The following is a 26,909-nucleotide window of genomic DNA, read 5'->3' as shown; positions in this document are numbered from 1 at the left end:
TCGTCTAATGTGAAGATGAGGAAGGGGGTCATCTATTCTCCTCTGGGCTGGTCAGGCCACATCTGGGGCCACGTCTGGGTCCAGGAGCCACACTTTAGAAAGATCATACAAACTCTAGCTTCTGTTAAGAGGAGAGTTACCAGCCTACGGAGGTTAGTGTATATGAAGAACTTGGAGAATAGAAGATTCACTGGGGACAGGAGACAGTCCCTCAAACCTTTGAAATTCTAGCCCATGGAAGAAGAATTAGATTCCCTCAGGGTGATCCCCAGGGGGTAAAATTAGACCAGTGGGTGGGAAGTGCCAGGGACCCTGGTTTCAGTCACGGTTACAGAAGGCATTTCCAAGAGGGGTGCCCTGAAGGGCTGGGAGCGAACGGCCAGTCCCGGGAAGCATTCACTCAGGGCTCCCTAGCCTCAAAGGAAACATTTCAGACAGGAGTTATGGTTATTTAGAATCAATAACCTAAAGGTTCCATTCAGCACTGTTCGTGCATGTCACTTGCTAATCCACGCAGGATGTCCTTTTTTAGGCAGTACAAGAAGCAAAAGAGAACGCATTTTGGCTTTTAACTTGCTGTCAAAATTTGGTGTTGGGCATGACCCATTCTAAACGTTAGTGGCAATCTCCCAGAGGAGGAAGAGGGAAAGGACACCGAGGGCGAAGGCGAGGGGGAGGGGCTGGACGTGACCTACAGTGGCTGGGAAGGAGGGGGGCGGAGGGGAAGGTCTGGCCCAGGGAAAGGATGCTCTGCTCAGGGCTGCCCACTCACCTCCTCACCCACTGAATCCACCACCTCGCCCCACCCGCCTCCTGTCTTCCAGTCTCTAACTTTGGGGACTGCTGACCTAAGTCACACAAATCACGTGTTTCTCTCTTTCATTTGATGATAAACACATATATCAGGGGAGAAAGAGGGAAAGACCTGAAGATGAAAAGAAGGGACTTCCCTGGTGGTCCAGTGGTTAAGACTCTACACTCCCAAAGCAGGGGGCACAGGTTCGATCCCTGGTCAGGGAACTAAGATCCCACATGCTGCACAGCAAGGCCAAAAAAAAAAAAAAAAAAGATGAAAAAGAAATCACAAACAATATGTAACCAACACGACGATGAAAGAGAAATCACAAACAACATGTAACCAACACAACCACTGAAATTCAGCTCTCCATCTTCACAAAAGCGTGGCTCTGACTGCCGGTAGATGTGCCCTGAAATACCCAGCTCTCCAATTTTCCACTCATTTACCAACGTACATGGTCACAACAGCCCAGCTTTCAGCCCCACAGCATTGCTGAGCAGGTCTCTCTCTGATGTGCTTTATTTTATTATTTTTTTTTAACATCTTTATTGGAGTATAATTGCTTTACAATAGTGTGTTAGTTTCTGCTTTATAACAAAGTGAATCAGTTGTACATATACATGTCCCCATATCTCTTCCCTCTTGCATCTCCCTCCCTCCCACCCTCCCTATCCCACCCCTCTAGGTGGTCACAAAGCACTGAGCTGATCTCCCTGTGCTATGCAGCTGCTTCCCACTAGCTATCTATTTTACATTTGGTAACATATATAAGTCCATGCCACTCTCTCACTTCGTTCCAGCTTACCCTTCCCCCTCCCCGTGTCCTCAAGTCCGTTCTCTAGTAGGTATGTATCTTTATTCCTGTCTTGCCCTTAGGTTCTTCATGACCATTTTTTTTTTTTAGATTCCATATATGTGTTAGCATACGGCATTTGTTTTTATCTTTCTGACTTACTTCACTCTGTATGACAGTCTCTAGGTCCATCCACCTCACTACAAATAACTCAGTTTCATTTCTTTTTATGGCTGAGTAATATTCCATTGTATATATGTGTCACATCTTCTTTATCCATTCATCTGTTGATGGACACTTAGGTTGCTTCCATTTCCCGGCTATTGTAAATAGAGCTTCAGTGAACATTTTGGTACATGACTCTGTTTGAATTACGGTTTTCTCAGGGTATATGGCCAGTAGTGGGATTGCTGGGTCATATGGTAGTTCTATTTTTAGTTTTTTAAGAAGCATCCATACTGTTCTCCATAGTGGCTGTATCAATTTACCTTCCCACCAACAGTGAAAGAGGGTTCCCTTTTCTCCACACCCTCTCCAGCAGTTACTGTTTGTAGATTTTTTGATGATGGCCATTCTAACCGGTGGGAGATGATATCTCATTGTAGTTTTGATTTGCATTTCTCTAATGATTAATGATGTTGAGCATTCTTTCATGTGTCTGTTGGCAATCTGTATATCTTCTTTGGAGAAATGCCTATTTAGGTCTTCTGCCCATTTTTGGATTGGGTTGTTTGTTTTTTTAACATTGAGCTGCATGAGCTGCTTGTAAATTTTGGAGATTAATCCTTTGTCATATTATTATTTTTTTTTTTGGCTGCGTTGTCTTCGTTGCTGCGCACAGGCTTCAGTGGTTGCAGCATGCGAGCTCAGTAGTTGTGGCACAGTGGCTCAGTAGTTGTGGCTCACAGGCTCTAGAGCGCAGGCTCAGTAGTTGTGGCACACGGGGCTTAGTTGCTCCGCGGCATGTGGGATATTCCTGGACCAGGGCTCGAATCCATGTCCCCTGCATTGGCAGGCGGATTCTTAACCACTGCGCCACCAGGGAAGCCCCTCTGATGTGCTTTAAAAAGTGGCATCTCATATGTGAATTGGAGCTAACCTTCTATCTGAACTTGTAAAACTTAACTTTTCACTGAAAAGTCATATGTATGGTAAAAATGCAAAAAACAATTTTTAAAATATGTAATGAAAGATGTCTTCCTCTTACCTCAAGTCCCAAACGCCACCCACCCTCCTGAGACGCAAAAGCTATTACCAGTTTCTCCTGTGTTCACAGATGGCTTCGGGCAGGATGTGTGTGTGTGTGTTAGAAACAGAACACATGTGTGAGCATGTGAATGCCCCGTGATGACATAAATAGATGCAAACATCACTGTTGTGCCCCTTGTTCGTTACACCTGACAACATCCCATGCTGCAGCAACACCTATTGTTACAACACCAATTAGGTCGCAGACCACTGGTGCAGAGAGGAGAGAACAACCTGGAAGTCATATTGGTTCATGTGTGATTTTCCTGCAAGGGGAGCTTAGCTTTGAATGATGAGAGCAGAATTGGAAGCTTCGGCTGGAAGGGAAGTGGCTCTCAACCTGGGGCCCTTTCCGTTGTACTTTAAGAAATTGTAAAAGGAGGGTCTGCATCGCCCAAGGGCTTGCACAGTCCCGGGCTTGCAGCAAGTGGAAGCCCTAGGAGACTCATCGTTGCTATGCTGTCCCCCAAACCAGCATTCCCACGCTATTTGTATAAATTATCATCCCCTGGGGCAGTCTCCAGTGCCACTGAGCTGTCCATCTGGACAGTCCAGGTAATTTCCCCAGGTACCAGTGATTCTTTCTGTTAATGCTCTGATTTCAAGGTTGCACCCATTTTGAATAGTCTCCCATTAACCCAACTTTTCCATAAGGCAGGTAACATTTAATGTGCATTGTTGAAGAACACATGTCACAGAACAGGAACCTCTCTCTGGAAATCACACGTGCATTGGTACGTGTCACTCTGCTGTAGTTTTTTTCACAGCTGTTCCAGACACACAGACCAAAAAGTACTAACTAGTCTCCAAACAATGCACATTTAGGCTAGGTCCAATTATTTACTTACGAAAACGATGCCGTAATTAACTTGGTCAGATGTTCTTATGGACTGATGTGTCCTCCCAAAATTCATGTTGAAGCCCTAACTTCCAGGACCTCAGAGACAGGGCCTTTAAAGAGGTGATTAAGTTAACATGAGGCTATTAGGGTGGGGCCCTAATCTGGCAGGACTGGCGCCCTTAAAGGAAGAGGAAGAGACACCAGGGATGCACGTGCGCAGGGGAAAGGCCACGTGAGGACGCAGTGAGAAGGCGGCCATCTGCAAGCCAAGGAGAGAAACCAACCCTACTGGCACCTTGATCTTAGACGTCCAGCCTCCAGACTGTGACACATAAACTTCTGTTGTTGAAACCACCCATTTTGTGACATTTTGTTATGGCAACCTGAGCAAACTAATAACAGATGTGTACTTTTCACCAGTCGTTTATTTTCCAGCATAGGTGGTATGTCTGCACTAACCCAACTGTAGGTGGGGTGGACCTATCAGGCAGGTAGGTGGGAATTCAGTTCTGCTTAGAAGGTATTATTACTCTAGGACCACACTGTGCCCGCTACCGTGTGATAGAAAGTCAGGGAACCCAGGCTTCAGAGTTTCTCAAGTGTTGCTGATACCTAAGCTAACTGGGTAGATGGGACTGATTCCCAAGCAACAGAACGTCCCCTGCGTCCTGCCCAGGCAGTGAAATGGGGGAAATCGCACAGTTTTAATATCAGAGGGCCTGGGTTTGAATACCAGCTCCACTACTTGCCTATTAGTGCCTGGGCCTTAGCAAATGAATCTCTCTAAATGCCTCCGTTTACCCCACTAAGAAATACCATGTCTACACTGCAGAGCTAACATGAGAATTAAAAATAAAGCATGTAAAAGGCTGATCACATGGTAGACAGTCATTACACGAGCACTATCCTTACTGTCATAGTTTCTGGACTACGAATTTCCATTCATAATTAACATTTTCAGGTCAAGAGAAACTTCTGGCAACCACAGTTTGCATTTCCAAGCTGTCACAGATGTACCAGTTGAGTAGTTTAGATTGGGGTAAGGGCAGGTGGAAGCAAGGAATCTGACACTTCTCCATTACAAATTCATCTCTTTCGGTCTTACTAAAACTCAAATTCATATTAACACACTCCTTAACGAAATGCAAGTGCCTTTGAAAATGTAACGCTTAAAAGCAGAGATGTGAAAAAGGGGCTACGAGATGGGTGGAGGGATAAATTAGGAGTTTGGGAATAACAGATACACACTACTGTATATAAAATAAACAAGAAGGACCTACTGTATAGCACAGGGAACTATACTCAATATTTTGTAATAACCTATAAAGGAAAAGAATCTGAAAAATATATATATGTAGAACTGAATCACTTTGCTGTACACCTGAAACTAAAACAACATTGTAAATCAACTATACTTCAATAAAAATTTTTTTTTAACGTTAAAGTGTGAAAAAATGTGCAAAAAACAAAAAGGTAAAGGGGTAAAGGGTAAGAGCCTGGGACAAGGTCAGTGCAGGGGCAGGTAAAGGGAAAATCACTGCAACAGCAGCAGCTTCATGAACTTGCCTTAGGATTTTGCTGACTACTAGCTATGCGGTACGGGCATTCGCCTAATGTCTTGTGACACGCCGCCCCTCCTTCAGCTGTCACGTTCCCCACGGACAATACCGCAAAGCTATATTTATAGCCAACCGTACAAGACCTCACCACACGAATGTATCCACCGAGTTTGGGATACAGATGGAGTTCTGTGAAATTCTTCTGACACAGCTGCCCAGTTGTTCATCCTACAATATTATGGAGAAGAAAACTCACCTGATTCCTCCCTCGAATCCCTGAATTAAACCTAGTGATCGATGAGCTACTGTTTCATCCATCCTTGCGGATAACGTTCACACCATAATACTAAATGAGAAACAGTAAGACATCTAATCTCGCTCACCTGGAAAAGGCATATGGTTTTTGTTGCTCGTGTTCCATTTGCATCAGTCCACTGGGTCACGAGTGCACCAATTCCAATACAACCGTAACACGTCCTTATTACAGGAACACTTCACTCTGAAGGGAGAAGGAGTCCTGCCCGAGAGGATCCTGGACGACTAAAGTTTTCTGAGCGAAAAACTTTATTGTGTTATTTCGATGGAGATTTTCTTCCATTTATACAAATATCCATTTTTTTCCATGTAAGTGTATGGCCTGCACCATCTTTGGGGAAAATGAGCTCCTCCTGTTTAATACCTGCTATGACGAGTAGTATTTTCATTCGTCCAAAATAACCCTAGTTCCTAATGGAGCTCTTCAAGGAAGAGGACACTCCTCTGATGAGGAGGCAGCTGAGGCGTTCCAGGGACAGTGCCAGCTCCTCCTGCCGCCCGGTGGGTGGGGGCAGGCACCTGGCAGGGGGGCCCACCCTCCCTGCCCCCAGCACCATGGCCTGGCCCCTGCACGGAGCCCCTGACCCAGAGAGAAACCTGGCTCCCGTCTCTCACACCCTCCAAGTTCCTCTGGCCTCAACTTCATAACCTTAAGTTCCACTAAGCTTTTCCCAATCCTTCTGTTCTCCAGTTAAAATTCTCAACACGGAATCCCGTAGCTCAGCCCCCGTCTATCCGCCAGCCACACCAGATGTCCAAACCTGGGCCGACAAACTGGAGAAGGGTCGGGGGCTTCTGGTCCTCAGAAGGCTGCTCCAGGGACAAGGTTATGGGTGAGGCAGTGCCAGAAGGGGATGAGGCACCGTTAGTGACCTATTGAGTCTTCAAAAACAGCCCCCTGCTTTAATCAGGACCCAGGGAACACAACTGTGTTCTCTCCAGCGGAGCCCTTGGGGGGGTTATAGAGTCCAACTTCCTTCTCTGGCCCTACACATTTCTCAGCTGGAGCCCTGATATGTTTCTCTTCACTCATCTGCACCCCAGTACTTCAACTACCTGTTAGCAAATCACAGCCTCCTCGTGTTTGGGGATGCTGAGTTCTGCAGTTGTGTGACTCGCCTTCACCGCTGAAGGCTGCTGTGATGCGTCCCAGATGCCCGGAGGTTGGCGGCCCCGCTAAAATGGGGAAACTCATCATCATTTCAAGTCTTAGGACTCAGCCTGCTTGTGGAAGGATCCCTTCGGCAACATCCCCACCATGTGGCTGTCCAGCCTCTGCTCCAGCATCTCCAGTGACAAGGGACTCACCAGGTCCAGAGGCAACACATTTTGACTTTAAATGACTTTATCAGGACTGTACTTCATCCTGAGGGTGAAAGTCACATCCCTCTGGCACCCACCCAAGGACCCCAGTTCATACCCCAGAGCCACAGAACAGGTCGAATTGCAGGGAAGCAGCCAAGTGTAGTAAGACCCTGCGCCTCCGGGTCAGGATGTCACTGAGCAAGGTAATGATGACACACACACACCCCTTGGTTATAAAAGGAAAAATAAGTAAAAATGGTGCCACCACCCTGAGGATGAGAACGGGACAGTTCCAGTGCATGGAAACCCAAGCACACAGCCGTGTTATCACTTTCCTATCTGCTGCTGCGTGGCAGCCCTTCAAAACCTGAAAGATCTTTCCTCCGAACCGTCTCTCACCCAGGGTAAACATCACACCACTCCGTGCCTCTTAGGATGTCTTTTCAAGACCCTTTACCATCTAGAAGTCACTCTGCTTATCAATGCGGTTTCTTCTGTTCCCTTTTCTAATTCTAGTTTTTTATATCACCCATGTTAGTTTAGGGACAAACTGCCAAAAGCTTCCCCCATGTGAGCCTGGAGGGGAGACCTGGAGAGGAGACCCCTCCCGGGGAGGCCTCCTTTGCGAGCATGGTCCAACCACACCCTCCAACGGCCCAGCAGAACTTCTGGAGCCTATTCAGTCCTGACCATCAGGTCAGCGGGATGGTTTCCTGCCCTTCGCAGCCAGCACATGGGAGAGTCCTCTTGAAGCTTGGCTCCCTTTAACTTCCTTTCCTCGTCAGAGCTAAGGGAATGCTGGCTAGGGCCCGGACAAGTCTGGGCAGTGCCGAGCGTGGCTCTTCTAAGTACCAGCTTGTCTTAGCCCGGGCTGCTCTAACTGGGGGGCTTAAACACCAAGCATTTACCTCTTACAGTTCTAAGCTAGGAAATACACATACTAGCACAAGCTTAGAAGACACCTGGACTTGAGGACACTGAATTCTTCACAGCAGGTCTTTAATAATTTTGGCCATCAGGGAAAGTACTTTGGCAGTGGGGTAGTATCCAGCTGCGTGGCTTAAATATCAGGAATCTTGCATTTTTTCTATTCTGGCTATCACCTGTCCTGGTGTATGCCATCTCCCAGCAACAGTGAACAATGTATGTGGAAGAGTCTCATTTCCTACATCTTCTAAACTTGGTTTCATGTGCAGTTGGTGGAGCTAAGCATTTCGAGGAGTCTGAATGCCAGAGTTGGCTGAGGGTCTGAGGAGGTGCCCACCTGGCACAGCTGGGGAACACAAGCATTGCGATCCTGGGGCCATGCTTCCAGAGAAAGATGTGTTCAGATGGGAATGTGCTCAAGCCTTTGAGCACCTGAGTGCTCATGGACCCTCCAGGCCTGTTCACAAAGGCTCCTGTTGTGCTACATGGCCCCTAAGCTGTATATCTACTGTGTTTTTTAACTTTAAATTTTATCAAGTTAGCACTTGCCTCTGATTTCAATCTGTATAGACATTTTTTGAATCCTATTTTTGACATCAAATATAGCAGCTCTCATTCCCTGCCTCGTGTTGTTTGCAAATTTGATCAGTGTCCTTAACCTAGGAACTAAAAATCAATTAAAGACCCTGCAGATGCCATGAATCACAGCACTTCTATGAAACGGTCCGTTTTTCTCTAAGGTTGCAGGACCAAGCATCATCTAATTCTCAGGAAGCTAAAGGAGGAACCCCCAAGACAGCCAAGTCGTACATGACTCCACAGCTAGCCTGATGCCTCTACAAGTCCGGCAGGGATATGTCTAGGAAATTATGGGATACCTCCAAGGTTCCACGAAGCCCGGCCTCTGCCCACCTCACCCTCCTGGCAGGGAGCTATGAGAGGTCCCTCTCCAGATGCACCCAGCCAAGTTACAGGTCTGGCTGGAACGGAAGGTGGCAGCAAGGGGCAGACACCAAAACTACACACAGTGGGAAAGAATTTGTTCTTCATAAGGAAATCAGGGACTATTGGGAAACGGATGGATGGTGACAGCTAAAAACCTGACAAATGTCCCCAACATCCCAGCCCCTCACCCCAGACACACAGTTTCTCTCTACACCACCCACTGTTTACCTCTTCCAGAGAATTCACACACAGTAACATTCACTCACCTGTTTGTTTGTCTCTCTTCTAGAACACAAATCCCATAAGATTCAGGAACTTGCATGTCATTCCCCATTGAATTGGAAAAGCTTATTACACAGAAGACACTCGATAACCATTTGCTGAAGAATGAATGAGTCCACAGTTGCCTCTCACTAAAATGAAGATTATCGAATTGATCATATTTTTATCAGTTTAGTTAAAGATGTAAACCATCTCACTTTATATCAAATCTCTCTTAAAAAGGTTTGGTATTTAGGTTTCAGGTATATAACTGGGAGTTTAATTATTTTCTGTGATACACAAGGATTATTCAACCACCATTCAATATTAATTTTTCAGATATGTGAAGCTTGTCTACTCACATTCAGAGGTTTTCCTTAACTTGTCTTTATCTAAATCAGTCAAGTCTCTTCTCGTAAGTGAGAAATATTAAATAAATGGCTGCTTTCATAAAATAAAGAAGTGACTAGCAGAAATAATCTGCAACTTCTGTGAACAAGCTTTTCTTTAGTGTCTAAGATAATAAACACCACTTAGAAGCCACGGACTTTGTGCCACGAGTTTTACAGATCGGTCCCCAGCCCCCTATTCAGTGTATCATTATCCCAGCGACAGGGATGCTCAGGAAACCAAGGGAAAGCCTCTCGTCCAAGGTCCCTGCTGATGAGGAAGCAGGATCTGAACCCAGGTCTGGCTTACACCAAAGCTCAGGATTGTTTATTTTACTATTAAATCCACACCAACTACTCCACTACACCTTGTGTCTTCTCTGAATACCACAGTTCATCATATCTGAGGTTCTATCTACGGTGGCTGACATACAACTACATCATGAAGTACAGCACTGCCAATTACAGTGAAAAGACACCATCAACTGGAAGGTACATCACAATTTCAGACGTGTTAAAATGTGTATTTATAGACACACATTTACACACACATACACAGCTTAGATTCAACAAAATACAGTAATCCACTAACTTTGGAACAAATTATTCCTAATAAGTGTCATAAAATATAAATACCGGGCTTCTCTGGTGGCGCAGTGGTTAAGAATCCGCCTGCCAATGCAGGGGACACAGGTTCGATCCCTGGTCCGGGAAGATCCCACATGCCGCGGGGCAACTAAGCCCGTGCGCCACAACTACTGAGCCTGTGCTCTAGAGCCCGCGAGTCACAACTACTGAGCCTGCCTGCTGCAACTACTGAAGCCCGCGCGCCTAGAGCCCATGCTCCACAACAAGAAAAGTCACCGCAATGAGAAGCCCACGCATCACAACGAAGAGTAGCCCCCGCCCGCTGCAAATAGAGAAAAGCCTGTGTGCAGCAACAAAGACCCAACACAGCCAAAAATAAATAAATAACTTAAATTTAGAAAATATATATATAAATACCTCTCTAAATCCTTTAGAAAATTAATTTTGCCCTAAGTACAGAAAAAAAAGAGATAAATCTCAAGTGTGAATAAAGTTACAGGAAACTGCGAACATTTACAAACGCATTCCCTCTTTTTAAATTGCTTCTTCTCATCTGTGGCATTAAAGCATGCTCTTTATAAATGTGAAGAGTTGCTGACATCTCTCCCACCCATCAACATGACCACAGCTCATCCATATCTTCACACACTTGAGTGCATGAAAAGCAGTAAGCACATTTGTTTTGAACCCACCATGAAAGGGGCTTGAAATCTACTTGCTGTTCTCAACTTTGGTTTATTTTCTCCAAAAGTTAAGGAAAGCAATCATAATTTCTCATTCCATAACAAGGAAAAATATACTCTTTGCTGAAGACACAGTCTTAAGTCTCTATAAAATCAAAGACCCCCAACACTTCAGAAAACTCTCTGGATAAAGTTTATATTTGAATGACCAACTGGAAATGCACGAATCTTCAGGGCCTTTTCTTACTCCTCCTGAAAGAACTGGCATCGTAGGCCCACACGGTGTCTATCCCCTCCCCCGTGACCTGGGCCGGGGTCCAGTGTGGGAAGGGGAACCGGCAAGCAATGACTCTAGCCTCGTCCTCAAGTTCAAGCTCAAGCTTCTTCTCCAACTGCGGCATCTGTGGAGAACGACAGCCACCATTTCAGTGAGCGGGTAGTCGGAGGAAATGATTTCTCAATGTCCTTTTGTATCTGCATCCCTGAAAAAAACCTGTGCAAAATTACTGATTGTAAAAAGATCACTCCTGGGCATAAATACATCATCAAATAATCCATTAAAATACAGAAGTCACATGAACAACAGTTATAAGAATATTCTAGTATCAATTATAAAATTTGCCATTTATAGCAGATGTGTACCACAGAGTTCCACTTTCCTGACTAAAATCATGATGTGGCAGTAATTAATGTGAGAAGCAGCCTTAAATTATTTACCTGCCTAAACATTTCAATCTACCCTGTCTCAATTACTTATCTTTTTCCACATTTTTAACATGTCTGAAATCAGGATACATCTTACAATTGACATTGTCTTAGAATTATAATTGGCAACATTTTTTTTTCTTTCCCAACAGCAATGGTACATCTTAAAATCAACAGCACCTAAAATCAACAAAAAATGGTATAATTAGACCATGAAAAAATATACACATTCTACCAACTTGAAATATGATGAAATATTTCATAGTTTTAAAAAATGTATCCATAACACACTGATAATTAATTTCTTGATAGTCAACATAACTTATAAAAAATAAAATCCTCTTATTTATCACTTTTGCATAATTTTCTTACTAATCTATCTGTGAAGGAGGAGTTTTACTGCTTGCTAAGAGTACTGACATTGTAATTACATCAGCAAATTAACAGCTGCTTAAAATTTTATCTTCAGGTCCTAAAATTATATTACCACCTTCACCTCCTAAAAACATCTTTTCTACTTTATTCCTTTAATTTGTTATTTTGGAATAATTTCAAATTTATAGAAAAGTTGCAAGAATAGAGCAAAGAACTCCTGTATTCCTTTACCCAGGTTCACCAATTTTTAACAGTTTGTCTTATTGCTCTCTTCCCCTCTCTCTGAACATTTTCTCTAAACCACTTGAGAACAGGTCGCATACAACATGGCCCTTTACTCCTTGGTACTTCGGTATTTTCTAAGAAAGAGCCCCAGCACAGTTATCAAATTCAGGAAATTTAACATTGTATTCCAGTAATAATAATTCCAATAGCATCCCAATTTTGTCAAATGTCCCAGTAATGTCCTTCACATTGTCCCACAGCCGGGCTCCCACGCTGCATGGAGCTGTAACGGCTCCTCAGCCTCCTTTAGTCTCTCACGACAATAACCTCCTTTAAGAACACAGGCCCGTTATTTACCGGGCGTCCCTCTGACACGCGCTCATGATGACTTGGTGCATGCGTCCTTGGCAACGCCCCACGAGCCGGGCTGTGAACTTCGCAGGGCTCCACGGTCCTGAGCCCACGGGGTCCTCCTGCTTTGAGGGTGACTTACCGCTTGGTCAAGGAGCTTTCTGGTGTCTGCACAGTGTGGTTACTACTGCTCCTTTACAATGGGTAAGCAAGTGCGGGGAGACGCCTTGAGAAGATGCAAATGTCCTGTTACTCATCCGGCTGCCCCCACTCGACGCAGCATTCCTGATGATTCTGCCTGAGTCAAGCTTTACTGTAAGGATTGAAAGTGGCAATTTGCTAATTCCATCCTTCCTCCCAGATCGACAGTCAGAACGTCGAGGAATAGCTTTCCCCTCTGTCTCTCCATCACTGTAAGTGTGAACTCCTGGACTCTCACTTCATTCAATGGATTACAACCCACCATCGTCCTTGTTTATTCTAGCACACAAATCGTCCCAGCTTGGCCACTGGGAGCTCCCTCAAGCTGGCTTCCCTCTCCTGTGGATGTGCCCCATCAAACATTCTGAGCACCTCCTGCTATTCGGGCTCAACAAAATGTTCCAGGCTTTTCTATCTGCCCTTCCTCAGCCCTGGGATCAGCCATTTCTCAAACATTCCTGGTTCCTCTGAGTGAGAAATGATATTTAGAAACCAAGATCTGAGCAAAACCTACTCCCTTTAAAAGTAATCAATTAAATCAAGATGAACAAATCAATAGGGCTTCTAGGAAGATTTTATTCCTCACCTATGTATCTTTAAAGAAAGGTCTGGAAAAACTCCTCTACATGACCTATGGCTGCAGTGAGCCAGAATTCTGATTCTTCATTAGAATCAATACCAAGATAACAAAGAATAAATTCCATTAAGGATGGAATATTTCCATTCTTTTAACAGCTAGTAAAAGACTGCTTATGCTTTTTTAAAAAATAAAAAAAAAAAGGAAAAGTTTTGTTCCTTGAAGGAAAAAATTAAACGAGCAAAGAATAGGACAATATGTGTTTTTCCAAAATATCAGACATTTCTTGTGGTAATTTTGTTCACGGAAAGGACAATTATAAATTTATTCACATTACCATTCTTCTTTTCTCTTTTACAGATCTTTTATTTCAAAATGACTGTCATATGCTAAGTCAAGATAAACCTACAAATGAAAGGCACTATTTCAATCATAAGAAATTAACTGACTAAATTACACAAAAATATGCAACAAACCTGGGTCTTGATATCATACACAAAGAGAAGCCGTGATGTGCCCTGTCCGCCTAATGAAATTAAAATTATTCATACAATTACACGTTTCAAAGTGACAGGAACTCATCATATTCTTATTACATCTTCAAAACTTTAAACGTAAGTTGAAACCAGCTCAAAGGCGTAAGACACATTAGCCAAGTGCACCTGCAGCTCCGAGCTGCTTGGTCACTCCTCCCTGGAACGGGCTCGGCTTCTAGGGTAACCCACGCGCACACCCGCTTTCCTCCTCCCCCTCCCCCTCCCCCTCCTCCTCCTCTGGAGTCCTTTGCTGGGGGCCAGGGCTCAGGCCTTACACGGCTCCGGCCCCTCCCCAGGTGACCTCAGCCACTCGTCGGCTTCAACTCCTGGCACTAATGCCCCACGAGGCCTCCCTCCCGCGCCCCAGACTCCTGGCGTCCACTGCCGCCCACCTGATGTACCCACACGGTCCCAGACTGCACGTGCCACGTGGAATTCCTGACCTCCCCTTCCACCCTTGCGCACTCTGCCTGCACCTTTCCGGCTCAGCAAACTCCAGCAGCTCAGGCCAAACACCTCGGGGCGCCCTGGGCTCCTCCTTCTCTCACGCCCCCGACTGGATCTGCCTGCTCACCCTGTTGGTTCTCTCCTCACGAAGCATCCAGAATTGGACCACCTCTCCCCAGCTGCTCCACTGACGGCCCGGAGGCCTGCCAGAGCTCAGACCCCGTGCCCTGGCTCCTCCCCGTCTGCTCTCCATGGCAGCCTGTGTCCTTCCCACCCAACCCCCATCTCCTCTCGGACCTCACCTCCCCCCTCCCCCCCGTCGCTCCCCTCCTCCCTTCCTCGCACCCACCTCCCTGCTGCTCCTGGGACCTGCAGGCACACACCCCTCAGCGCCTTTGCCTTCGCAGTGGCTGTTCCTCTGCCTGGACCGCTCTTCCTGACCAGCCGGCCACACGGCTCCCCCCTCGCCACCACGGGTCCCCTTTTCAGGACAGTCTCTGCCCCGTCCCTCTCTCGCTTCAGTTAGCCCCACGGCACTGACCCCCTTTTATCATACGACATATTCCGTCAGTGCACAGACATCTCACTGAATATCTGCTCTCCCCACTAGCCTATAAACACCTTGGGGCGGGGATGTTTTTCTTTTTCATCCACTAAAGTGTTCCAAGTGAGCAGAACAGGGTCTGGTGCTTAGTGGGCCCTGAATAAACACTTGTTGAATGAATGAATGAATGATAAATGATTCGGTTGTGAATCATGTTTCTTGATCAGAACATGATGATAGTATTTTCATTCATCAAGTCATAACAGGATCCGTAACTAAAATTAAAGGAGTCATTCTTTGAAGTTACGAAACTTAACAGCCCACTGGAAAAGTGTACTTAATGGGTATGTTTACACGATATTCATCCATTCGTTTGACACACGTTTCCGGGGCCATCACAGGGCCGGGTGCTGCTGAGCTGGAGGTCTGGCAGCGAGGACGACAGGCCCGCCCTGCTCCTGAGCTCAGTGCGCGGCGCCCGTGGCCGACAGCACCAAAGCCATCGCACACGGAAACGTGCGGCCATGTGTCCTCAGAGAGAGCAAAGGGCTCTGGAAGTCGGGGGCGTTGGGGCTTGTCTCACAGGGCGATCAGCGACGGCTCCTCGAAGGAAAAGACATCCGACCTGCGACTGCTGAGCAGACGCTCCCTAGCCAGGCCCAGAGCTGGGGGCACTGAAGTCAGAGGGAAGGACACAGCCCCACACAGTGCGGTTTAAGGGCCAAGAGAAGGATGGAGCTGGTGTGCGGAGGGCTGGCGGAAGCAGGGCCACTCGGGCCACGTGGCGGGCCGGGCCGAACCCTCACTGCTTTCAAGCAGCAAGAAGTCACAGAAGGGTTTTCAACAAGGACACAGCCGACCTGCCCCACGTTCCGAAAAGACACTCTCGGGGCATGAGCTTGTGTTAAGTGCGGCTGTTTACCATCCTAGCAGTGCCCTGCCACGTCCACCGGCACCCTCACTCCTGCTACGCCGGACACACACCCCGGCTGAAAGGTCAGGGCCGCTCTCATCTGAGCTACGCCTGCACAGCGCTGCTAGGAAGCACCAGCGCGGCACCGGGAGCACAGTGAGGAGGAGTAACGCCAGTAACACCAGGGCTCCTGCCTCTGAAGCTCCCGAAGCGTCCCCCGGCTTCTCACGGCCTACGTGTGCTTCAGTCGCCAGTGGAAACCTTTCCTGCCGTGCTGGCTTTGTCCAGCCACCGAGCCACTGCCAGGAAACTGGCCAGGGAAATGCATTCTATTGACAGAAGATGGCACGATGGGGCCCAGACGGGGTGAAGAACTTTCCAGCGCTCACACGACCCGCCGAGGGCCAAGCGGCCCCCCGAGTCCCCCGGGAGCACTCCCCTCCCCTCACTGCCTCCACGTAGGCAAAGCTGGGCAAGGGGGGAAGCAGGGCCCTCCGCCCGGAAACCGGGGCCCCCAGACCCACAGAAGCCACCTGGGCCCTGCAGCCCGATCGATCCCCCTGCATGCAAGACTCCAAGTCGGCTGAACCCCTCTTATCCCAGGGAACGTGGGTGCTTCGTGTATTTCACCTGCTCCCTTTTTCTGGGAACAGTGAAGGGCTGCAAGTTCCTTATCTAAGATTTCTCCGTGTACAGAAGAATGGACGATAATCGTAACAGTATTCATCAAAATAACAGACTCTTATTTCCCTTGAGTGAACAGTTCCCAAAACTGACTGCAAACGTGGTGAGAAGCGCAAGGAGCTGGAGGCCAGCAAAGGCCACTGCTGCCCCCTAGTGGGACACAGCTGCTGCAGCCGCCACGGGGCCTCTCGAGACAGCGAGGAATAAATACCGACTTTCTGTTTTTAGAAAGTACAGATTTCAAATTAAAGTTATTTGCCCCGAAATGCTAATTATTCCAAAAGAATGCCCAAACTTCACAATGAGTAGGAAATAACCATCAAATTCCATAGCAGTTCTATGATCCTAAATAGTTCTTTTTCTTTTTTTTAATAACCAGGGATCATGCCTTTCTACCTCTTTTCATTTCTATAACAGAAGTGTAGATGCGAAGGTTTCATCTTAATTTTAGGCTTGCTAAGAATTACGAACATACATACTCCTGCCACTTTCAAGAATATCTAACAAAAGCACTTCTAAATAGACTTTTTAAAGAAAATGGCATTGCACTGAAAGTCCTAATAGTAAGACAAAACTTCTCCAGCATTGAGACATCTTAAACAAAAATTAGGGTACGAATAAGAAGGCATAACAACAAAAAAAGTAAATTTCTTTTTTTTTTAAATTAAAAACCATATCAGTCATACAGTGGCATTTCAGCAAACATCCAATTTTACCAAGATTATTATGGCTACAATTACATATTTTGAAAAGTGAAGGGGGATTTCTTTCTATGGTCTGTAAACCAACAATTGCAATGAAAGCATCCCATTCTGGTCATCTTTCCAAAGGCTAAATTTAGGATCATTTTCAGTCTGATGCTGCAGCATTTTCACTTGTTAAAGTACAGAGTCAAAGTTCAATACAAATCAGTCAACTGAGGTCAACTGAAACTAGTCAACGCTCATCCACCCTGAAAATCATCTCACTGCAAAATCCAAGGAATGATCAACTCAAAGGGAACATTCCCTTAACTTTCCCAAGTGATTTCAGCAGAATATAAGTGAGCGAACGTGAAAATCTCCACCCATATTAGACACCAGGAGCTCATAAAGCAGTTTTCAGACTGGAATTTTTAGGGCTTAGGTAGATCATTGAGACCTTTATCTGAAGCAAAAGTTTTAAACTACAAGACTGGATCTTTTATGATTAATCTTCTAGGGCCCTGAAGTACTTTGTTAAACCAATGATCTAAAATCCGATGTTCCCTCAGAATCTCGGGAGGCTGTCATTTTGCACATGGGGGAGCAGGCCAGAGAGAGGTGGTCTGTTCGGGCTGGAAGCCCCCTCATAACCTAGAACCAAACACGCAGGGGGCAGGAGAGTGCGTACTCACCATCTGGGGCACACCAAAGATAACAACATTTGAGTACTGCGAAAAAGTGACCTAAAGGGGAGGGAGAAAACAATTCACAGATTAATTTTTGAAAGCCAAACGTTAGCTTAAGTTTTATTTCAAAATGAGTAGCAATTTCCCATTTCACCCAACAGTGGGTTTTTCGCAAAGAGCGGCCCTTTTTAAGATTTCCCACGTTCACACTTTCACCCGTGTTAGTTCATCTGTTACAGTTTTCCAAAAGTTTCCCGTAAGTTATCTTATCTCACCTGCAGAGCCACTCCATGCAGGGTCGCCCGGGGTCAACTGTCAGGAAGGCAGTGACTCATCCAGTGACCACAGGTGCTCATCCAGGTAGCCCGGGCCGTCCGCACCCCGGGCCCACTTTCTACTCCACTCTCTACCAAACGAGCTTAGCAAGAGCTCAAGGGGTTTCAGAACCACCTGTGTTTCCTGTTGCGCCATCCTTAGAATTCTAGTCCCCCTCCTCTTCTCTAAATACTAAGTTAAAAATGCAATAAAATGGTCTTTAGCTGGAAAACCGGGGGGAAAAGTGCTTCGCCAGTCAAAGTTCTTAGTGCCCAATAAAATTTTATTTACTCTATGGAGGGATCATTTACGTATATACAGAATAAAAACAATGCAAGCAAAACTTGAGTGAATTTTTATAAGCTACTGATGACAATATTACAACAGGAAATTCTTATTTAAGAAAAAGCATTTTATGGAGCATTCCTAAAGCAAAATTACAGGGCACTTTTTAGAGAATAAGTAAACTTGTAAATATCTTGTGCTTTATGAAGACATGAAGGAACCATGACAGCATGGCTGGTGGATCCCTTCTTTTCTCCTGCACCATCTCTGTCTCTCTCTAGGTATGTATACACATACACACACACTCACACACATACACACACTCACACACATACACACACACACTCACACATACACACACTCACACACACATATACACACACTTACACACTCACACATACACACACGCACAGTCTCACACACATACACACATATACACACAAACACACACATATACAAACACACGTATACACACTAACACATAAACACACACACATACACATTCACACACACAAACGCTCACATAAACACATACACACACAAATACACATACACACATTCACACACACATACATACGCATATACACACACATAAACACACTCACACACATACACACACACACACACACCCCTATTTACCAAGAATGACATTAACAAGTTAATGTCTATATTACGATGTATAAGACTTCCAAAAGAGATCAAAATCTTATCACTGCATAATAAATAGAAATGAGAACTTTCTTAATTGAGTAAATAAAATGTTAGTATTCACATGACCTATAAGTTATAAACCTGAAGTTTCTACTCCAAAGTAGGGTTGATTTGTAAAATGTATCAATTTAAAAGCTGTTCACATTTCATTATGCTGAAATATACACTTATATTTCTTCTTCTTTTAATACATCTTCAGTTTTCAGTCATACTAATCATGAACTATAAAGTTTGGGGGTGGAGTTTCCTAGCACCATCCTCTGCCTTACTTACCTTCCACAAGTCTGAGATGTAAAACTTGGCCGATGCCTGCACCCCTTCCCGCCGAGCGCAGTATCTGGAGTACCAGACGAGCCAGGGGTTTAATTCATAACCCACAGCCATGAATCCTTCCTTTGCAGCTGCTATTACCTGTGGAGAGAGGCCATATTCAAAATAAGAAAAACATCAACTCACATGGTCAAATCATATGAAAACTTCCTATTTATGGTCTATAATCATAAAACATCCAATCAAAAGGTGTTTGTTCAAGACACCATTTAAAGGTGGAGCTCTGAAGTTACAATAGCTTTGTGGACAACGTAATGCCCGTCCATTTAAACTCAGTTTTCTTATTTTTCTGTCAAAGATTTCACCTTGAGCATCAGAACAGACAGGCTTGCTTTGGACAGCTGCCTAATTCATTCTGGACTGGCCCACCCCGGGAAGGGCTGACAAAAAGTTTCTGAAAACCTGCCTTCTCTTCCATCACTGACGGACAGCAGCAGGCGAACTGAGCGAGCCTGGGGCCCGCCTTGTGAACTGGCTGTAACACGCAACGAGAACAACCGGTCAGTGAGGACCCTGCCATTAATTACACAATTCCTTGGTATTTGAAGATGGTTCGCTCAAAATCGACAACACGTAAAAGCAAAATGGAACGAGTCCGAACAAAGTCAAGTGCCGGATGCCCCCGGCCTCCAAAGGTGAGAGGGACGGTGGGCTGGGCTGGGGTCTCTGCTCACCCTGTTTTGCCACCACTGTTCAAGGGAGCAGCCCTGAAGGAACTGTCCCATCTACGGCAATTTCCCAAGTAACTACAGTGTCGCCCCTCTGCCATTTTCTTAGAAACCAGAAAGAGACCATCCAGAGATGTAAAGTGTTCATATCTGGATTTTAAAATGTCCTCCTAGTTAATATATACATCTCCAGATTTCTTCAAAACAAGTCACTCTTGCTGATTATTCCAGGTCACTACCATGGAACTGCAGGGTCCACGTCTGCAGGGACAGTGAAAGGTGCTGTACCCTGCTGGTTTCCACACTAAATGTTTCCAGAACACGAGCCTATACTTCTGCTATCCTCACTTCCTGCTCATCATCTGGGTGGGGGCCTGAAGATGGCGCCACCTTGCCCAGCGAGGGACACCGTTGGCCAGTCAGTGGCTTTGAGTCTTTATTTATAGGTTCCCAGCTGGGGTCACAGTGAGCTGAAGTCACTGAAAGTCTGATTTTTGGAGAAGTGGGGCTCAACACATTGGCTCTTCCCTATTTAACTCAATATTACCACACAGGAATTATGATACTTGTATAAATACAGGTAAATGTAGAAGCATTTGTGATGCAAAAAATGTAAAACAAACTACATGACTTCACATGTTTCTTCTGGTTATGCTACCTCTACTGCCTAAGTTTTTTAATGGACAATTTCATAATTACAAATTAATTGTTCCTTTTTACCTGGCAGATCTACAGTGCACTTTCGCCTTTAAGAAAAATTAAATCTGAGAAAAATAAATTCCAAAATCCCGCTGGAGGGCTTAGAAGTTCAGCCAAACAAACACAAAATTAAATGACTACTTTATTAAGCTGTCAATTTAGCAAGTCTTTGCATAAGCCTCACAAGAACTGTGAAACAGAAATTTTAAGCCTTAAAACCTAAAAAAACATAAACCTTAAAACATCTTCGCATAACTCACGATACGCCCGTCGCCGCTACCGATGTCTACCAGGGGTCCTCTCCTGCATCGCAACATTTTCACAACATTTTCAATCTGCTTTGCAGTTGCAGGTACAAAAGGCAAACAGATTCTTCGGAGGGCTGGTGTTATAAACGGTGTGGCCACGGCGTACACGGCCATCAGCGTCCCCCCAACAATGCCAGTAACTAAGAACCCCCAATTGCTTTTCTTCAAACTGTTGCCCTCAAGACTTGTAGGTGGAACACATCCTGACTGCCTTTCTTCTTTAAGTGTTTCTGGGGGTGTCCCTGGATTGAGAGCAAGCAGAAAAGATATATGTAGCACCAAATCAGAAATCCAAGGTAGTGGTTTTTTTTTTTACAATTATTATTGACAAATAAACTCATGCTTTTTAAAGGATAATTTTGCTCAATGGAATTTAAATTACAAATGTAGAAGTCCACAATGAGTTCTAGAGTCCAGAAACTCAAGTGTTTTACAGAAAATTATTCAATACTCATGGAAGACTAAAACCTTTTCTTTCCAACATATTGGTTTTTTTTCTAGGCATCAACCTTAGAAAACAATGTGTTCCAATCTACTTGGTATTTTATGAATCAGTATCCATTAATTCAAATATTAACTATGTACTCCATATTTTTATGGTTCAGAACAAAGCCCCATAAAGAAATAAGCATGAAAATGTCTGATTATTACCCTATTTCAAATAGGATGAAAGTATTTTACATCAAAATTGGTCAGGCATCAATAATCCAGTTGTACAAATTCTGAAGTAACAGAGCAGACAAAATTCAGGTTTTACTAAATATGGTAATAAGGAGATTTTTAAAGCAGATCCACAAAGAACAAAAAATAAAATAAGCATTTCAATGCTATCACAAGTACAGAATAAAGCAAACTCTAGTCACCGATTACAGAGGAAACAAATGGTAACTTACATAACCTCCTGTTGAGTTTTATCCTTTAGAAGGTATTCCTAATAGGATCTCAAGTTTTTTAAGTTGAAACTGACTTGAAATTAATTTCTAAATGGATTAATGATGAGCACAGCACAGAGCAAAGGGCACGGCTGCAGAGGCTGCCAAGGTCAGGACCCTGGCTCCGCCCCTCACTGAGAGCTGTCACCCTTCACCTCTCCGAACCCCAGTCTCCTCCTCTGTAAGGTGAGGATCATGGGATCCTTGTGAGGATGAAACAAGGGGATACAGGAAGACCACTCAGAACAGCGCCCAGCACTTGAACCCCACAGGGAACAAGACATTGCTGCCCTGAACCAGCTGTCGATCTCACTGGAGCGCTAAAACCAAAACCACAGGAATCTGTAGGAAAAAGGAGAGTGAGAGGAGGGGCGACAACAGAGTCTTATCATTCGAAGACATTAGTGTTCATAGTTTTGGCGTCAGTAAGCCGTACAAAAGGCCCACTGGGTTAGTCTCCTGCTGCTGCTGTAAGAAATTACCACAAAGTTGGTGGGTTAAAACAACACGCATTTATTAACGTACAGTTCTGGAGGTCAGATGTCTGAGATAGGCTGGCTGTGCTGTGTTCCTTCTGGAAGCTCTAGGGTAGGATGGGCCACCCGCATTCCTCGGCCACTGGTCCCACATCGCTCAACCTCTGCTTCCATCGCGACACCTCCTCTGACAGCCCTGCCCCCCTTTCCTTTATAGGAAAGGAATCCTCTCCTTGTGAACACACTGGCCCACTCAGACAAGCCAGGATAATTCCCCCACGTCAAGGTCCTTAACTTAACCACATCTGCCAACTCGCTCCCCAGGTAGCGTCCTCACAGGGTCCGGGGATTCAAACACGGACCTATTTCCGCCTACCATACCCATGAGATGTGGTCATTTGTCACAAGTGTGGTGAGGTCCAAATGTGAACACAGGACACGCCAGAAGCTGGCCCACGGCTGTGAGTCACTGCTTGGGGGGGGGGGGGGTAGGGGGAGGCGCTGACCCACCTCAGCATCTCCCGCTCGGTGCAGCTTTGTTGTTGATGCCCGAGGTCCCCTAAAGTGAGTTTTACAACTAGTGTCGGGGAGGAAAACCAGTTCAGACACAACAACAAAAGTCTACTGCTGATGCAGGCGATGGAGGTGAAGTAAAAGTAAAGTTTAGGAAAGTGATTGTGCTTGATAGAAAGCAAGAGTTTTAAATACATTCTCATTTATACTTTTCAGCATTGTATGAACTTACATGCTAATAGAAGTGCATCTGATTTTTTTTTTTTAAAGTCAAGGCACATCTGTCATGCCTTGTGTAAAATCCTCCTGCAGGCATTGCACTTGTAGAGGACAGTGGTTAGGAAGATTCCAGCCACACAACTCTGGAGCCTCAGAACTGAACAGGTTGTGTGGCACTAGTTAAGCTGTTGCTAAGGCTGTTTCCTTGCCTGTAAGATTCTAAGATAATACTATCCTTACAGAGTTATTGGGTCAGTTAAATCAACAATGCATATAAAGCCCTTAGCGCAGCCCGAGAGAGAAAGTGATGACTACTGGCCACTATTATTATTACTCTCAATACTATCACGAGGGTCGGGGGGGGGGGGCTCAATAATTTTTAACAGCTTTATTGAGATGTAATTCATACATCATACAATTTGCCCATTTGATGTGTACAATTCGAAGGTTCTTAGTAGATTCAGATATGTGCAACCATCACCATAGTTAAATTCAGAACTTTTTCGTTACTTCCGGAAGGAACCCCTTATGCTTTAGCCATCACCCCCCATCCTCCCCCTCACCCTCTGGCCCTAAGCAGCCACAAATCTGCCTTCTGTCTCTAAAGAAAGCAGACTTTCATGAATGAAATCATACAGTATGTGGTTTTTGTGGCTTTTCACTTAGCATAAAGTTCTCAAGATTCATCCATGCTGTACCATGTATCTGCACTTTATTCCTTCTATGGCCAAATACGTAATAGTCCACTGTATGGCTAGCCCACATTTTGTTTATCCATTTGTCTGTTGATGGACTGTTTCTCTAGTCAGCGTAAGCCAACAGGGAGTTGATTAGACCAACGCGTGTCAGATGACCCAAAGTCTGTTTCACCTGTGTACACACAGGCCCTTCAACTTAATCAGCAAAAGAGGCGATGAAGACCTCCTGGTCTTCCGGGCCCCCATTAGCCTGAGTGAGCGGTGGGGGCCCAGTGGAGACAGTTACAAGGCAGGTTGTGAGAGATGCTCTAACGTGTACCAAACGCCATGGGAATACGAGAGGAGGTGGAGGAAAGACTGATCCCAATTGTGGAACCGGGGAGGTGTCGGCAGAAACAGAATATGAGCGGGGCGTGAGGGTACAGGTTTCCCCCGCTGTCCAAAAGCAGAGCGTTCCCATGAAATCTTTCGTAAGCCAAACGGCTTAAAGCAAAATAAATCTAGGTGAAGCACGGATGCCCCCAGACACAGTTCAGGGCTGCGGCGGCTGGATGCTGAGCGTGGTTCCTGGGGAAGGAGCCTGGCGGGGCCGCTCCCGCTGCCAGGGTGCACACCGCCTCCAGGACAGCTCCGTTCCCTTTTCCCCTTCTGTCATGAAAGCAAAAACCTTCTCTGCACTCCTTTCAGTTTGGGAAAACTGGGGCTAATGTAGGTTTTTCACAAAAGCAAAGTGGTGTAAAGTTCATTTTCAAAAAGCAGAGGATGCCTGCATTAGAAAAGGGACATTCTCAAAAGGACGGACGCCTTGGAACCAAGGCATGGAAGGCGGGAGAGCAGTCTGGTGAGCACAGGGTGGGAGATAAAACAGGAAGGAGAGGGGAGCCCTTGAACGCCAGGTTAAACATGTACTTTATTCTTATGCACTGGGATGAAACTTTTTGAGCAAAAGCACTACAGTATTTGTGTTTTTAAGAAAGTCAACACTGGCAGCAGTGTATCCCTTGATGAAATCACTCAATCTTCTGTGTCAAGTTTTTAGACCTGCAAGTCTTTCAACGTCACAAAAATTTGCATGAGCTTTTGAAGAAGTTACTATGTAAATCCAATATATATAACCAAAATATTGCTATGTCCGTTCAGTAAAAAATGTATTGATTTTTATCAGTGAAAAGCAATCCTTAAAGATTCAAAACTAAAATCAAGACTGCTTCTACAAATGTCTAATCCTCTGGATGGAACATGTTAGACTCAGTCTACTTACTGTCATATAAATGACACAAGATTTCTGTCACATGTGCTCTTTTGAACATGGCAGCATTCCTTTATATGACAGCTGTGGGGACCACTGGCTATTTTTGAGCACTTGGAGGGAGCCAGTTGTTGAAAGTAAATGACCCAAAAAAGTGAACTTCTGTTGTCTCCAGGCTTGCCTAGTTACTGACTTCTGATAATGGTTGAAAATCTTAATTTTCAGTGACAGATTTGGGTCAGCCAATGCTAGAGGCAGTGACAGAGGCACAAAAAGGTACAGGGTTCTTATCCAAGTTCAAGCCAAAGGAAAAAGGCCAGGAAGAAAGGACAGGCCTTTTGGGGATTGGGACCTGCCGTTTGTTTAAAGTGAGGTTTATATTTGAACGTCACAATATTTTAGGGCTGTTCACTGTGTACTTGCATATACATACAAGCTGAAAAACTACAGCATATATTTTATGTCCCTTTAACGTATATTATTTTGTCCCTTAAGAAGCCTTTCTTGTACTGGTCTAACGTCATTGTGTCTTTTTGAAATACAGAATGTACTGACATTAGAAAAAAACTTTTTTTCCATGTTTTGACAGGAAATAAACTGCATAGGGGACATCATTAGACATTTCTTATACTTCAGGACAATCTAATGAACCAAATGGATTGCAGGATTCATCACTGTGAATGAGGAAACACTGAATTGGCCAAGCCAAAGTGAATTGAGACCAAAAGCCAAAATGTCCTCGGAGCATCACTGAAGTGGGCCAAGCATCAGGAGAGGTTAAATGATCACCACCAACCATCCGGTGACGAAGCCAGTTCTTAACTTTCAGGCCACGGTTAAATGTTATAACCCACGCATTCATTTCAACATCTGAGCAGCCGATAAAGGCTAGGAATAATACAGCAGGATTAGTCCCAATTCTACAGCAGCTGGAGTGCAGGGAGACCGGAAACCCGTAACAAATAAGTCTAAGCCTAGAAAGTATTACGTCGTGATCAGCACTCCGAAGAAAAAGCAGCAGAGGGGATTCAGAGGACTTGGCATTACTTAGATAGGGTTGCCAGGAAAAGATCTTTCAGAGGCAGCACAACGCAGGGCTTCAGAGTGGGACTCTTAGCGCAAGGCCAGGCCATTTTGCTTCTTACTAGCTGGGAAACACTGGGCAAGTTACTGGGGTATTCGTGCAAAACGGTGATCTCCTTAACAAACACAAAGACAAACAAATCTCTTTAACAAACACATAATACAAACAAACAGAGCTTGCTAGGGACCAGGCACTGTTCTCCCTGAATCCGTAAAGCAGCCGTAAACAGAGATGCTAGTGTTATTATTGCCATTTTTGCAGACAAGTCACTTCCCCAAAGACACAGCTAGTAAGTGGCAGAGCTGTGATCCCCACCCGGACAGTGTGACTCCAGTGCCCACATCCCAGAAGATCGTTCCCGATTAAGTGAGTTATTCGCCCTGAAGCGCTGAGAATAGTTCCTGGTGGCCAGATACCAGGACCAGCACAGGCACGCGCCGCAGGCACAAGCACTGAGCACGGAACCCCAGACCTCGAGTCCGAGCAGCGGCCCCGCGGCTCCCCGTCCCGCCGCGCCGACACGGACCTGCGGCATCGCTGACATCCCGGCTGACTGACCACCAGGCCCAGGAGGCCCACGCCGCGCCCGCCCCCGGCCGCACTCACCTCCTCCCTCCATCGCGAGATCTCCGGTAGTTTTGAAAAAAGGAAGTGGGCTCTACCATCTTCTCGGAGCCGGGGTGGGAGGGAAGGAGGGAGAAAATAATGCTCTAAGTAAATGAGCTCCTCGTTGGAAACCACTGTCAAGAAATAGTCAATTTTATAGCTTTAATAAATGTTGAACTTCTATCTACTCCTGGCTTGTGGGTTCTCAAGTTCCCGTCCGTGTCTTCCAACTTACC

The 26,909-nt window shown here is 45.3% G+C and overlaps 1 protein-coding gene across 7 annotated transcripts; it reads right to left on the bottom strand.

The window, feature by feature from the left end:
* Positions 1–10,685: 10,685 nt before the first annotated feature.
* Positions 10,686–26,847, bottom strand: ATPSCKMT (ATP synthase c subunit lysine N-methyltransferase). Of its 7 annotated transcripts, XR_014261733.1 has the most exons (7): positions 26,674–26,847; positions 20,849–21,138; positions 19,165–19,302; positions 17,587–17,637; positions 13,564–13,613; positions 12,316–12,502; positions 10,964–11,054 (listed from the first exon to the last, which is right to left on the bottom strand). XR_014261733.1 is itself a non-coding variant. In XM_082454399.1 (6 exons), the coding sequence occupies exons 1-6, from the start codon at positions 26,684–26,686 to the stop codon at positions 12,613–12,615; spliced, it is 552 nt and encodes a 183-aa protein (XP_082310525.1). In that variant the 5' UTR covers positions 26,687–26,847; the 3' UTR covers positions 12,598–12,612. The 7 variants fall into 7 exon arrangements, 4 of the variants coding, with proteins under 4 accessions (XP_082310523.1, XP_082310524.1, XP_082310526.1 ...); XR_014261732.1 differs by lacking the exons at positions 12,316–12,502; positions 13,564–13,613 and adding an exon at positions 11,375–11,538 and having other exon boundaries at positions 10,830–11,135; XR_014261734.1 differs by lacking the exons at positions 10,964–11,054; positions 13,564–13,613 and adding an exon at positions 11,448–11,538 and having other exon boundaries at positions 12,316–12,535.
* Positions 26,848–26,909: the final 62 nt, after the last annotated feature.

Source organism: Balaenoptera physalus (assembly GCF_965194825.1).
Source record: "Balaenoptera physalus genome assembly, chromosome: 3".
Classification (NCBI taxonomy): Eukaryota; Metazoa; Chordata; class Mammalia; order Artiodactyla; family Balaenopteridae; genus Balaenoptera; species Balaenoptera physalus.
Note: the sequence above shows the minus strand (reverse complement) of the source record. Positions and strands in the feature narration are given on the sequence as shown.